Source organism: Athalia rosae, chromosome 6, assembly GCF_917208135.1.
Source record: "Athalia rosae chromosome 6, iyAthRosa1.1, whole genome shotgun sequence".
Taxonomy (NCBI): domain Eukaryota; kingdom Metazoa; phylum Arthropoda; class Insecta; order Hymenoptera; family Athaliidae; genus Athalia; species Athalia rosae.
The window spans coordinates 5711460-5726847 of NC_064031.1; the positions used below are offsets into that span (position 1 = coordinate 5711460).

General features: G+C 42.6%; 1 protein-coding gene across 2 annotated transcripts; it reads left to right on the forward strand.

The window, feature by feature from the left end:
- The first annotated feature begins 2023 nt into the window (after positions 1-2023).
- Positions 2024-15134, forward strand: LOC105692476 (pyrokinin-1 receptor-like). Of its 2 annotated transcripts, XM_048657745.1 has the most exons (5): positions 2024-2469; positions 8090-9492; positions 12706-12911; positions 13612-13699; positions 14109-14238. In XM_048657745.1, exons 2-5 carry the CDS (start codon positions 8466-8468, stop codon positions 14120-14122), a joined length of 1335 nt encoding a protein of 444 aa, XP_048513702.1. In that variant the 5' UTR covers positions 2024-2469; positions 8090-8465; the 3' UTR covers positions 14123-14238. The 2 variants fall into 2 exon arrangements, with proteins under 2 accessions (XP_048513702.1, XP_048513701.1); XM_048657744.1 differs by having other exon boundaries at positions 13612-15134.
- The last annotated feature ends 254 nt before the right edge of the window (positions 15135-15388 follow it).

Sequence of the window (15388 nt, forward strand, 5' to 3'; positions counted from 1 at the left end):
TCCTCATCATCCCTTCGACACGCTTTGTGTTCTACTATATTTCTTTTCCTCCGTGCTTCGGTTTTTTTTTTTTTTTTTTTTTTTTTTTTTTTTTGGTTTCAATTTTTCTTTTATTTATTTATTTATTTTTTTTTCAAACGTAAGCGATATTTAAGTAGCCCAAAGGGATCTGGATCTTCTAACTACCGGCCATTACGGTTCTGACCTGAAGAACTTTTGTAATAAACACACTTTATGCTGTAATTACGAGCTTACCAAGCGTAACAACCTTTTGGCTTTCTTCTACAAGAATAACATTCTCTCTCTTTTTTTTTTTCAAATTTTTAAGTCGTTCGTACGTTGTTTATTTTATTTAATTTTATCTTTTTCTTTTAATGCAAGCAGACCAGAATTGGATCGGAGGGTATAAATTTAATAAAGGATTCAACTGTATCGTGGAAAAATATGTATAGTTGTTACAAAAATGCGAGCATTGTTCAGTTTTTGTTTTTTTTCTTTCAAAATTCATAACCGTAGAGGCTAACGATTTACGTAAACAAGAAAACTTTTTACTGGCTCACGCCTTCTTAAGCTTTACATCGGATACACACGAAACGAAGACGACTAAAATACAATTTCCTAAATTCATTTAAAAACGTGAATGAAATTCCTATCCGACTAACGATAAGTTTGATACAACGTTATTCTGTCTTTCTTTCATTTAGAAAAAAAAAAACTTCGCATGAATTCAACGACACGCGAATCGTTACGAACTCTGTATACTCGTATACCTGGCTTATGTCATGTACGAAATAGCTTTGTTTCGCGCTCCTGCATCAAGGTTGGAAAAATTATTTTTCGAACCGTTTGCGAAGTGCACGTGCAATCTAATACCCTTTAAAGTAGACCGATATACAACAGTGGTCGGGAAAATGATGTCTGGGGAAATTATTTCATTCCTCGGGAGGCGGAAAATGGCGCAGTTTCCTCGGGTGCGTCTAAATTCACGCTTGACGTCACGGACTTGAGTGCCTGCTAAATCTTCTACTACCCCTGATTCATATGTATGGATGTACACACCTTCGGGGGGTGGGGGGGGGGGGTATCCACGTGACTCATACATACTCATGGTTACACACGTGTTGCATAATCATACGGCTTCTTCAAACAGTAGCTCGGAGCTCGAAATCTAGTCATCGTTTAATCAGAATCGCGATATTCTGGAATTTCGCGCCACTCGATGCGATCACCCCGATGTGGCGTGGCGCGATTTTGAAAGTGTAACGATATGAAATTCGAGTTTCTTGGAAGACTCAAGAGAGAAGCATCATTAAATGCTTCAAGATTATTCCACGCGCATCCGATGCGCTTCCTCGGTACATCGAGTAAACGTGTACATGCGTGACGTTCGAGGGCTGACAAATTGAATTTCATATAGAGAATAGTAGCGCTCCATTGCATTACGGGGAACCGGGACGCTGCACGCTCCGAATTACTACCGTATTTTATTCAGCTGATACCGTAAACGACGCGGTTCCGAGACAATTTATTCATAAAATTTATCGATCGTGATTACCGAGCGCGAACAGCGGTATGTACCCCCTGTGATTTACACCGCGTATAAAAATCGAACGGGATCCACGCGCAGAGATCAGGTCCGAAGTTATTTGTCGTACGTAACGATCCTTATTACAGGAAAATTTCACACGCTCATAAGTATCTATACGATTCCGATTGCAAAAAACAATATCTGCAAACTATTTCCCCCCCCCCCCCCCCCCCCCCCCCCCTACAGATATCAAGCCCGTTTCAGGCGATGAAAAAATTGAATAACCTACACCGTTGAAATAAATCTTGGACGACCTTTTTTCCACGTAGTCCGCGTGTATACATGCACCCCGTATCTATACCGCGTGTGGAAGCTGTAGAGAAATCGACGCGCTTGCGTGTCATTGTTTCGGTGGTTCGAGAGCTGCAGGGGGTGAGGGTTCTCCGAAGGGGAAACCGGCGTTCCGACATGGGTTCAGTTTCGCCACGCTTCGAAGTCTCCTCGCGCGTCCGACTAGCCGTTGGGTTTCGCTACTAGTTGCTCGGATACACCGCCGCAGCTCAGTGTGAATGAATGGATGAATGGAACGGCGGGGTTGCCCCCCGATAGATGAGGAGACGTGTCAGAGGCCGCTGACCACCGAGCCGTGACAAAGAGAGAAAAAAAACAAAAAACCACAAAGAAAAAGTGATTTTTCCTCACATCACTCGAGAACTTTGCTTTTCACGTACGTACGCATAGAAGCGCGATTTCTTATCGGTTCGCGGGATCGAAACTTTTTTTTTTTTTACCGGTCAGAAATAGTTCGCAATTTTTCGATCGTATTGTATAAGTATTTGTGCAATTCTGTGCGCGGAGTAAAGAGAGAAAAGTAAAATATAATAATCGCTATGATACGGTCGGAAGAAATTGTACAGTTTGGGATTTTTTATCCCTGAGAGGTAAGTAGTCCGAGGAAAGGATGAGAGAAATAAATTTATGTATGTATACGTGTAAATTTCGTAGGTCGTTTCTCAAAATGTATACCATGCACTTGAGAATATATGTGGGGAGAAAAAAAAAAATGTTAAAAAATATTCGGAAAAATGAAGAAAAATTATCGTCACAATTTTTATGTCAGCGGCCCGACGCCAATTTTCATAAATTCAACTTTTTTGTAACAAGGTTATATGCTCCTCTGCCTCCGCACTTATACATATACATCCGAAGATAAATTGCCCCGTGTAATGTCAACTCTGTCGAAAATTTCTGGAATTAGGGAGGATGACATCTTCGACGGGGTTGTACGGCACAGCCGTATAATATTCAATTTCCCCCTCCTCAATCTGATTCAAATTAAATTCATTTCGCCGATTATTGCGATCGGAACGCCCCGATTTTTCGTACAAGTTTGACGCGCCTACTTTCTTTCCGAAATCGAGACCCTGTGCACATTTTTCGGCGTTCGTAATTTCATTTGAACGAATACCGGAGACGAATCGGGTACAGAAATATTCCACGTACGACGTATAGCATATTCACAGATATGTTCGATTTATCTGCGATGTATTCCATACGCAGTCCGACCCGGCGTGGTAAGATTTTGACCCTCGACGTCTGGAAATTTTCTTTTTTCCCGAAATTGAGGAGTTAGAGGAAGTTTTAAATTCCAGTAACTTGAGGTCGAATATCGTTTCTCTTGTCTCGTCTAGCATGAATTTAGGCAGCTGCTAGTTTCGCACGTTCCGTCAAGCTCGCCGCTTAACAACGGAAATACAGAAAGGTACCGACGAATAGACGCTCCATTATGCAACGGAATCCCGACCTCTGCAACGTCTATGAAAGGTGTTCCAGTCGTTCGTTATTCTCTCATAATTGATCGTCCGTAGTAATTATCGGTCGTGTGATGATTTTCATCATTTCGCGATCGAATATTTGGCGAAATGAAGCAGATTACGGTGAACGGAAATTACCCCATGCTATCTTTACAACAAACTGTATCGGGGATCTTGGGTTGACCCATCGTCGGTTATTTTGGGTCGCAAATTAGGGGGGAATATAATGGTAATATCTATTCCGCGAGGCGCGATGAAAGTCAAGCAGGTAACTTTGCGGCGGCTGCTTGAGACCCGCAAAATTGCTTCGATGCAGCCAAATGGCTCGGAGAAATAGCGAACCAATCCCCAAAATCGATCATCGGAGGACGTGGACTCCTCTGACCTCAGAGATCTCTTCGACTGATTTCTTCTGCGACACTTGAATTTTTCTCTCCGAAATGAAAAAGAGACGAAAAAAAAAAAACAATGACTGAACTTCAAAATTTGATTCACTTTTTTTGGTTTCCTTTTTTGCGTCGTCGTCAAAAAACGTTTCGCTTTTTTTATCGCGCGAATTGTACGCCCAACGAATTAACCCGATGAAAACGAGTCGGTTTTTCATTTATTTTCTTCAATTACCGTATGAATTTTATTTATAACCCCGCGCCCTTTCCTTTCACGCGCGGAACTTTGCGGAAGCCATTGGTTACATTCAATGGCGCAGGAAAAGTCGTTAAAGGGCTCAATAGTGAAGAGCGTAAAGTATATGGGGTAAAAAAACGCGGGGAAAAACTAAATTCGGAGACGAGGAAATGATATTTTTAAATTTTTCACCGCGTTATTACTTTAGACGCGAACGAGTCGGTGTAGCGGTTGTTATTAATATTCATCTCCGTGTATATACAGAGGCGCGCCGCGATCGTCGCGGTTGGATCAATCGAAAGTAAAAAAATTGTCAACCTTAAAAAAGTTGAATAACGTTCAATAAGCTGGATTTACGACACCCGATACTTTATCCCCATACAAGTTGAGGGAAAACTACCGAAAATGCTGGACGTAAATCACGAACCCGCAGGTCGATAGCTCCCTTGTATATAATACGTGTGGTTCAACGAGAACAACTTTCTGCAAAAAAAAAGATGATTCAGCTGCTTCCGATTTTCTCACATACGAAACGTCCACATCTTTGTGAAAAAAAAAAAAAACCGGAGGAGTTAACAACAATCAGTGAATTTTTTTCTTTTCACTATACAACTTGCGCAATAATTGCTTTCCAAAGGCAATATTTTTCAAACTTGGGATAAAAGGGGGTAATTTTTCTCAAGGTGGATAAAAATTTGGGGAAGATTCATGAACTATAACGGTACTCGTACTTCAGGATATATGTAAGTCGTTTGAAGTTCGTTATCTAACTTACGTTTCCTTTATCTCCGCAGCGAGTAACTAATCGGAGCTTATGTATCTATACGGTTACATTTGGTGATTTGGATAATTTATAGTAGTAATCCTGTATGACTTATAAATAATGGGTTCGGTGGGGGTAGTTAGTTTGCATTGGTTGACAAGGTTTCGAATCTCCGCGAACGACTGTCGTTGTAAAATACGACGAAGCAAACAGAAAAAATTTAGGAATTTGGGGACAAATAAATATTCTCTAAATAGAAAACACATCGGCATTTTTATATAGTGTTCATGTACACTGAAATTCCGGGTTGTAAAACCAGTTTCGAATCGTTTTATTATATTACCCACCTCAGCAGGCGATAGCTATCTATCTATAATCTAGTTATTCTAGCTACTATATCTTTTCAAATAAAAAAAATATATTTGTAACAACAAAATCTCATTTCCCGACCGCCCGAATATCGTAAATCTCTAATCTATCTATTTAATGAAATCGTTACTTTTCACGTTATTTGATGTTTTTCGTTTTTCGTTTTTTTTTTTTTTTGATTTATCCGCAGAAATCTCGACGATTATCTATCGTTAAATTTAATATAATTCTCGAATACCTCTGTGCTAATAATTTTGAAAATTTCTATAACATCTCATCTTTGATAAACATTGGATCATATTTGATGGTGTCAATTATTTACGAAAAAAAAAATTTCACCAAATTTACCTTGAAGTAATTATATTTTTGAAATACCTAGGAAATTACCATTTCTTCTCGGCGATAAATAACAGGTTGGTCATACTGAGCTAATTTAATTATTTCATCATCTAATTTCTGGAGGGGAAAAGAGATCAACGGATACGCGATAAATATATACATCGAGATTTCGAAAAGCTTCGCGAATAATGTGGTGGAAGTTTACAGGAATAGAAAAAAAAATTGACCTGTACCTTCACGCCACGGCTTTCGCGATCGAAGCAAGTGTAGCGAAGAAAATGGAGAAAAAATTTTTATTTCCAAAGATAAATAAAGAGGATCAATTTTGCTTCATTTGTTCAACTGAAAAGAAAAAAATACTTCAGCGGTTTCGGAGCCCCGAATCTATACGTCAGGGTATACCGCTAATGCTTTTCGATATACCTACGCGTGAAAATTTTTCAATGAAGCAAAATTTTTCAACACCGCGTCGCACAATGACTACACACCGAATGACTAGATATACAGGGGTGCGGATAAAATCTTTGAATATAACGGCGGTGTTTCCGAACCGATTTTCGCCCGACTACGAGAAGCGGAGTCCGAGGTCGTTCATCGCACAAGGTATAAAAGTGACGTAGAAATCTATGGTAGAATTAATTTTCATCGCGGCTCACTCGAAACTTAATTTCAGCCGTTTTCGTATCAGGGGCAGTTGATTCCCTGGCGCAGGGCTGAATTTACTCCCCCGAATCGATGAATTTACGAAGCTTATCTGCCGGACGGCATCTATAGTCAAACTCAAAGATAAGCGTTATGAATAAACTTAATTCCCTCCGCACGCGACCATGTTATCCCCGGACCCCGATCGCTTTCGAACAATTGGAATATCATTTGTTTGCTCGAACGAGAAACTATTCAATTATTCATCCAATTTTTTACAAATCCAGCGACGAATTAAATTCATCGGTAAAAAATTGAATCGACTCAACAGGAGGGAGAAAAATAATGAAAACTAGATCCAAACGTTTACGAAGCTTTGAAAATCAAACGTAATTTCAATGCGTCTACTGAGGTGTACGTTACGTGCACCTATGCTACATTTCGCACGGTATTAATTTGTTGAAACGGTTTATCGTCTGAACAGAGCTAGTGGCGGATCGTATGTTTTTTTCATTCTTTCGGTACGTATCGCGTGTCGATGCGAAGGGCTGTAAACCTTCCCTTCGACCGTATAATGTGCCGGTACGGTGGAGAAAATTTAAATCCATGCCGAAGCACCGAAAGCTCGGTTCGTATAGTTAAGAGGGAGCACGTTCGGTTGAGACGATATTTATATTCTCGTGCCCCCGAACTTTTTCCCACCAGCGAATATGGTCTCTCTTTTATCCGGTTATTTATTTATATTCTTCTCTGCACGAACCCGACGAGTTTAACTGTAAATTTTCTCGTCGTTTGGGTTACCGAAAATTCGTCAAAAATTTCTCCACAAACAACACATACCGCAAATTTGTACAGTTATCTATGTATACCTATCGCGTCGGTATTACGTAAAACGAGTTTTACGGTGATACCCGTCAAACTTTAGGGTGATGAAGTAATTATCGAGTTCGGAAACTCTAGACTTCTCCTTTCGTGGCTTTGGTTTACGAGGAATGTGTATCGTTGGAATTTCGCTAGTTCGCTGGGATATTATTGTTCGCTGACAAAATGTAATAGTTTTTCTTTTTCTTTTTTTTTTCGCTCTTTTCTTCGTTATCTGTTTCTTATTTCGCGAGATATAAGTTCGAACTACGTTGACAGTCGCGCGGTTTTCCTCCGGTTAAACTTTCGGCCGTTCTCACCGAGCAATTAAAACCATACACTCGCTGCGGGTGGCACGAAGTTTCCCGGAAATTATTTTCCCAGAAGAGGTAAAAAAACAAAAAAATCGGGAGCATTAGCCCCCCCCCGGCATCCCGTCTGGCTGTAAAACGTTTATGAATAAGAAATACTTTATAAGGCCATGCAGCTACGGAGGGGGTGTGACATTTGGCCACAATGAAAATGAGATCCGTTTGCGAGACGAGCGATCGCGAGAAACAAAGGACGCGGGTTTCTATTTATATAAGTAAGAGAAAAATGAAATGACAATGAAGAGTATCTCGATCCCCCAAATTGCCAGCGATTATCTCAGCGAATCAAATGAAACCTCTATGATTGCACGGTAGTGCTAATTATGAATGAATTTCTGCAGAAAACAAAGTTTTCGCGCTAATAGAACTGCATTATTCTGCAAGACTGTTTTATCCGATTGCACGACTGCTTACACCGCGATTTTTTCTCCCTCAGTTTTTTCCTACTTCGTATCGTCCTGACAATGAGGCGCGGGGTGCAGGGGTGGTCAGAATCCTACGAAAATAGCTTTTGTTATTCGGATTAAAAGGCTGGGTCGAAAGTGTAGGCAATTACTCTGAAATGGCGTTTTCTTGTGACCGTCTTATCTCGGACTCGGAATCGAAGGATAAGGGATGTGTATATCTAGCGTCGCTGCAGACTTTATTTCATTTTGTTTTATTTCTTTTCCGTCAATAAAACTGATCAACTTGTCGACGATGCGCGCGCCGTGACGGTAAAATAACTTCTGGTGTAACTTTTTTACATCCCTCCTTCATTCTGCAATTTTCATTCCAGAAAGAAACATGCGGTCGGAAAAATCGAGGAGAGGCGAAGAATTTTCTCAATTGCCATCATCCTTCAACGGAATCGAAACGATCGTCGAATAACCGTGATGTCCTGAGAAGAGAAAGTTGGGAAGACAAAAGAAAAAAAGAAAAAAAATTTCCAAATGGCTAACCGGGGCGGACGGGTGTCACGGAGGTGCCGGCCCACGCGTTTCTGACTTATTCATTTATGGAAATGTGCAACGGTGTGAAAAAAAAAAGAAAGAAAAAAAGAAAGGATAAAAGGGGGAAAGGAGAGGCGAAAAACTAACCCCCGCACCTATTACCGGGATGTCCGACGCGGCCGGACGAAAACCCCGTTTATAAAATAAAAATAAAAACGAGGCATGGTTCCCCTCGTCCTCGAGGACGGAAGGTGGCTCCATAGATACCAACAAACGGCCTCGTCCTCCCTCCCGATTTTTGACGAGGACTCCTCGTCATCTTCAGTTTTCTTGGCTTCCGGTGCCTCGGTGACGACAACGCCGATACCCTCGGCCTATCGAAGTAATTGGGGTGCCAGAAGGGACCCCCTTTACATCGTCGTACCGGTCACGATAATATACGCGGTTATATTTCTCACCGGTGTCGTGGGCAACGTTAGTACTTGCATAGTAATCGCTCGAAACAAATCGATGCACACGGCGACGAATTACTATTTATTCAGCTTGGCCGTCTCCGATCTCTTGTTGTTAGTCTCCGGCCTACCGCCGGAAATGTATTACATATGGTCCCACTTTCCCTATATTTTTGGCGAGATATTTTGCGTTATTCAGGGATTCGCCGCTGAAACATCGGCGAACGCGACCGTACTGACGATCACGGCGTTTACCGTGGAGAGATACGTGGCTATTTGTCATCCCTTTCTTTCTCACACTATGTCAAAGTTAACAAGAGCCGTTAAATTCGTTGTCGCTATTTGGCTGGTCGCTTTGTGTCTCGCCGTACCGCAGGCAATGTCGTTCGGTATCGTTTACGAGACTCTGGCCGACGGTAGAATACCTTACGAGGATCATTACGTTTGCGCTGTTAAGCGGGTCGTTATTCCGCACGCCTTTGAAATATCAACATTTGTATTTTTCGTCGCCCCGATGACCCTGATCACCGTTTTGTACGTACTTATCGGTCTGCAATTGCGTCGTTCGAGTATAATAGCGAGAGGCGGTGCGGCCGGAAGTAGCGTCTCTCTGAAGGCGAGGGGGATGTTTAAAAAAAAAGAACGAGCGTCCACCGAAGTGGTGGCTGTTATGTTGCCGGAAGCCTACCATACCGGGGGTCAAGCGAACGACACCAATCAATTGCCCGACGACGGAAGGAAAAATTACTCGAAAAATGTTCAGAACAAGGCCACCAAGCACGTCGTCAAAATGCTGGGTAAGTCCACGCTAATTATATTCTCCTTATTCTCATTTTCTCTCTCTAGCCAGTAGAAAAACCCTTCGTAAATTAAGAATCAAACTTTTCCCCTTTTACTTTTGAGACGGACGGGTAATTTCGACGAACGAGGTGACAGACCGTCCCGCGTGTACTTCCACCCCTGCGCAATAATGCCGGGATACACACTCTCCCTTGTTAAACTCGTACCGCAGCTTGTTTCATATAGTTGCAAATACGCCGCGGCAGGAGGGACGTAGTTTGAAAAAATATGAGGTTTTTGCTTCGTCGGTAGAATCGAGAAAAAGTGACAAATAACTGTCGTCGTCGTCGTTACATGGGTAATTGTTGTTTCTTCTTCTCCGCGGAAATGATGTAGGCTATATAACGTGCGTCTGATAAGATTAAAGAAAATCTCCCAATGTCACACACGTTCGTTGTCTCCACCTAGGTACGTACGACCTATACGTATACATAGGTTCTGTTACGATCTTTCAACCTAGTTCCACCGTAATTTCGGACATGTCGCAATCTTCGTAACGCCGTCTCACGACTTACGAACCTTACGCGTCAAAGTGCTACGCATATCACGCAACATTCGCACGCAACGTTATTAACCCTCGCGGTTTTACCTCCAGTCACAATTATTACCAAGTATCTCTTCTTAACGTTTGCCGGGCGAAACGCGTGTGGCGAAACATCGTTGTCGTCGTACCAAAAATTACTTATCGCGGTGAGCACGCGTTCAGCCGGTTAGTTCCTACACCTTATCTTTTCTCCCGCGAAAGCGAATTTTTTTTAAGAAATATTTTATCCCCGTTTATTACATTTATTTATTTATTTATCATTCTGTCGGCGGAAAAGGTTGTTAACCGAGACACTATATAGGCTCGAATATCTCTCTTTTCCGCGGGATGTTGAATCGCCGCGGGAACGATCATCAAACTTGAGTGCTCCTGTACTTATATGCGCGCGGAATCGACGATGGAAGTTATCCGCGTGAACGTATGAGTGTAACGAAACGAGTGGCACATTTTTTTCGACGGAATATGACGTTGCCGATCCAATGTACAATTAACGTCCGTAGGAATACAGTCGAAACGCTTGCGTAAATTCGATCACTCGTTAGTTTTTTTTGTTTTTTTGTTTTTTTGGATTTTTTTACTTCACGGGGAGCCTTCTGACCGATTTACCCTTAGCCAGTCGCGAACTTTGAACCGGTAATTTTGTGCGCGTACACTATTTTAACGTTCACGATAGCCTGACATAATCCAGGTTAATTAATGCCTGCATCGGATAGATAGGGGCGCAATAGCCGCCCTTAAATCGCTATCCGCCCATTAATTGAGACCTACCGCGAAATTGTAAACTGTAAATGTAGGTTCACCTAAGTATAAATAATTACCCAACGTGTAATCGCAACCGGAATTCGATAAACTCTTCGGCTTTAATAAAATCTACAACGTATCTGCATATTTATAACGTAGCGCGCTTCTCGGGTAAGCCGGGAAAAAAAAAAAAATATATATATATATAATTCCATCCTGTTATCAAGGGTTACCGCGAGGTCCTGCAACGGGCGACTTCGAGGAAGATGTACCATGAATTTCTTTTTACATTGTTTTCATGGGCTGGGTAATAAATTAGTCCTCGAGAGATGGAGAAGAATGAAATGGGATTTTTCATTTTTATATTATCTTCTTTCTCTCTTTTTCAACCGCGGGTTTAAACAGAATACGAGTAAGAAAACTTTCTTCGGTATTCGGCTGCCTATCGGCGTTTGGCCAATATTATTTATCGTTCGCTTCTCGATCGAATTTCCTCCCGTATCGAACAAAGTGTACGTTATTTTACGCACGATTCAATCGTCGTCTCCTCTATTCGAGATGAAATGTACGAGACTCCGAAAGTTTACGTATACATATATAGGTGTACCGCATTGTAAGAATGCATCGGCGCGTAAAGTTTTGAAAAAATTGTAAAAGAGAAACGATTGAGATAAGAAAGTCTATAGATGAGAATATAAATGTAAATCTTCGTCATTCGCGGTGGATGACATTTTAACGTTCACGGTGTAGACGTCCCGTAGCTGCATGTGGGAGCGAATCCTATCGAGTAAAAGTTAATTTTAAACAGTCTGCGAAAGGCTGTTGTGTAAAAAAATTTTATACCGACTCTGGCTAGAAATTCGTTTTACTGCCCTCCGGTGTCTATAACTATTCCGAAATGCCCGTTGCACCCGATGAAATAAAGATAAAAGGATGAAAGGAGATTCCCTACACCGAACCTTGCAGCGATCAGCTGAGCCGAGTTCTTTCGATGGAATTAAAAACGATAAACATGTTTTCTTCCCCACGCACCCTTAGCGCCCCGCTAATTCAATCTCAAAACTTATTTTTGCCTCGGAGAAAAAAAAAAAAACAACAACAACAACAACAACAAAAATACAAAAAAATTTAGGTTACACGCCGAATTATTTTCGCACCTCACTCGATACTCTCGAATATATTTCAAGAGGCCTGAAGTACGATTATACACAGCCTCCCCGTTTCTACCCTAATTAATGACCGTGATACAGAGTCGGTATATCCCGTGCTGCCAGCAAAGTGAATAACGCCTGGTCTTCGCGAAGTGTCGCATGCTCCGCATGCAACGTGGAGGGTCATTTATTCCCTTGATTTTAATTCTATTCAAGAAGTTCATCGGTTTCGTCGGAGTCGATTCGTTGAACTTGATCGTCCTCTGCGACGATGCCGATCCGGATCTCATTCCTCGTCAGGTATACATATATTACACGCGGTCTCGCCGCTCGAACCATAAAAATAAAAGGGAAAATTGGCCGCTCGGAAACTGACCTCTGTTACGCGTGTACGTCGAAGTCGTCAGTGTTCGTACTTATACGAAAGTATATGTATAGTAAGATAAAGCAAAGTTTTATGGAAGGTACCGAAGCCCGTTAAATACGCGACAAACGTTTCAATCCATAAAATCAATCCTTTCTAATAGTTCCCGCATTTACCTGCAACGACAAATCAAGATCGCCTCATTCGATAAATTCTAATCATTCGTTCGCCGAATCGATCCTTCGTTCAAAGGTCGAGGACACAGCGGCGAAAACGTTGATCAATTTTTTTCGACACGAGCCTCCGTTAAATGCTCAACGAGACGGGTTCCTTTTCGAAGTGTACAGTACGTCTTTTATTTATTTTCTAGTTGCAGTTGTGGTAGCGTTCTTCATCTGCTGGGCTCCATTTCATGCTCAACGATTACTGGCTGTTTACGGCACGAACAACGCGCCCCACATGGTCGCTGTTTTCAGCGCTCTGACATACGTTTCCGGTGTTCTTTATTACCTGTCCACGACGATCAACCCTCTACTCTACCACATAATGTCCAACAAGTTCCGAGAAGCTTTCAAGGTAAATTCGCGAATCCCCCTCCCCACAATGCAATCGACCCCGTCGAATCTTTGTACCCTGGTATTCGGGGAGAAGAAATGCGGACGAGTTCTGCTGTACCTTCCGAAGAAAAGCGAAACATCCCTCGCTCGAAGGGTTGTCCGTTGCGATTTTATCGACGGTTACAGTTTTCGAACTTTTCGTACCGTCGGAAAGTCAGACGATTTCGCGAAAGAACTCGAAGTAAACAACCGTCGAGGCAAACAGCGATTCAGAATTCAAATTTCATGCTTCTGGAATTCAATTTTACTCCCAGATGTTTGAAACTGAATGCTGATTGGAAGTTGATCGAATTAAAAATTTCGATGATGAGGCTTGCGAAATTTTCTCGCCGGAGTGCGTCGGTCACGTGAACATTCGAAGCTCACAAGCAATGTATTATCTAATTCAAAGTTCTAAACTTTAAGCAGCGAGGTGCACAGTCTCAGCTTGTTAACTGTTCAACAAATTACAACGTAGTTTATCTCCGTGGCGGTATACATGTACACCTAACCCACGGAGACTTCTCAATCCTGCAGCTTTATTCTCCTTGGAACGAAGCAAACTTCGGTAGATTCGAACTGAAATAAAATAGTCCCATTACAACACCCCCTAACGAGGAATGATCGCCAGATTGTTAGGGTCAAAGGTAAAATCTGGACTCGCTCTCATTTGTTTTCAGGACACTCTGGCCAGATGCTGCGGAAGGGCTCGTCTGGCGCGAAGAAGAACTGCGGGAGGATTTGCCGGTGGCGCCCAAGGAGGCGTAGGTAGGTGCTACTCAATCCTGTCGGGCAGATTCTCTCAGAACAACGAGAGTACGAGCGGAGGGAGTAACGGGGCAGGTTATTTCGGCGTTGACGATAACGAGGGACGCGCGGGTGTCGGTAGCTTTCGTTACCTTCAGGAAACGGAGGTGACGAGTCTACGAGAATTTCGTCGTCCGTTGGTCGTGTCGTTTCGTCGTCGTCGTCGTCACGTGATCACTTCGAAATTGGATACGTCGCCGCAGGAAACAAAAATTGTCGCCGAAGAATTAGAGAGCGAGCTTCAGGAGGCGCTGGCGAGTCTAGCGGACGAGAGCAAATCCCGATATCCGATATTCCGGTCGCGGCGAACAACCGAGGCCGCTCCGCCAGCGGCAACCGGGAATAATTTATCTTTGCATGTCGTTTGCAGAGAGCCTCCTCTAGAAAGTGAGATCTGCGACAGAGAGATGGTCGTCCTTCACGAATCGACTTCAACTTCCGGCGGAAAGGAGGCGGGGCTCGGGGAACCGGAAGCGAAGGGGGTGCGGGTAGAGGCGTCGAGTCAGCGCGGAGGAAGAACCTCCGCAGAGGCAGCAGCTCCGCGTTCGAAGCGTACGTCGCATCGGAACGGGGTGCCGCAGTCCGGTCGCAACGGGGAGATTTTCGGTCGCGGTATCAATCGGGAAGTCGTCGCGAAGGTGGAGGACATTGAAATATTTCAGGAGCAACGTTTCGTCATGAGGGAGTTGAAGAGGAATTGCAGGGTTTCCGAAACCTCCGTGGGAGAGCCTCGTTTCTCGCGGACATCGGGGGGTTTCGCGGACGGTGCGGAAGAGTTGACTTCGAGGATCGTCGAATACCGTGAAATACGTGGAGAAAATGGCGAGGCAGCGTTCAATTGAACTACGTAGTCGTAGTCGCCGCGTTTCAGTTAGATGGGAGATATTTACGCCCGGTCCGCTATTGCCCGCTGAATTATTTAGCGGAATGGAAATGATACTTCGCTCTAAAATATTACCTCCTTGCGGAAGAGTTACGGGGAGGGTAATATATCTTAACATCTCGCATATGGTATACGTGTAGATTTACATTTATTACAAGCGTCGCATTATACAGTTGAAAGCAGGCTCGTGATACAGCACTTTGATAAAGTCCCAAGTCCTGCTATAGATCATATTTACATTGTTACGGTATCGCGAGGAAATGAAGAAGTCTATTGTGATTTCGAAGACCCTTAACCCCGGAGATGCGCGCGCCCCGTAAATTTGTATCACAAATATACTTACGGAGGGATTGTTTGAGGATAGTACATTAAAACGTGCCGTACCAGGTGCTCGCCAAAGGGTGGGTCATTCCGATTACTTGCGTTCGGTTTTTTTTTTTTTTTTTTTCCACCGACTATGCGTAATATTTTCGTCGAGGAAGAACTCTTGCGATTGGCGTTGTACGATATTTTCTCATTACACTTGAGATGAAAAAAAAAAAATAACAACAAAATTATCATTCAGGGCAACTGAACTTAGAATCTCGCGGAATCCTAAAATTTTTATTATCGTCCATAGAACAATTAATCTATACAAGCTAGCCTTATCGATAAATTATTGTATGTAAATGTAAATAATTATATTTTTATGGCTTATGTGAATAAAGATTACGTATATATAATCTGCAAAAATGCATCGAGCCTCCGCTGTAATCGTGATAAATAAA

What these genes read in the sequence shown, in the direction of transcription:
- LOC105692476 (XM_048657744.1), top strand. Translation starts at nt 8,466, where the DNA reads ATGGTTCCCCTCGTCCTCGAGGACGGAAGGTGGCTCCATAGATACCAA. An exon ending in GCACGTCGTCAAAATGCTGG is followed by an intron (nt 9,493 to 12,705) that starts GTAAGTCCACGC and finishes TTTATTTTCTAG; the next exon opens with TTGCAGTTGTGGTAGCGTTC. An exon ending in AGTTCCGAGAAGCTTTCAAG is followed by an intron (nt 12,912 to 13,611) that starts GTAAATTCGCGA and finishes ATTTGTTTTCAG; the next exon opens with GACACTCTGGCCAGATGCTG.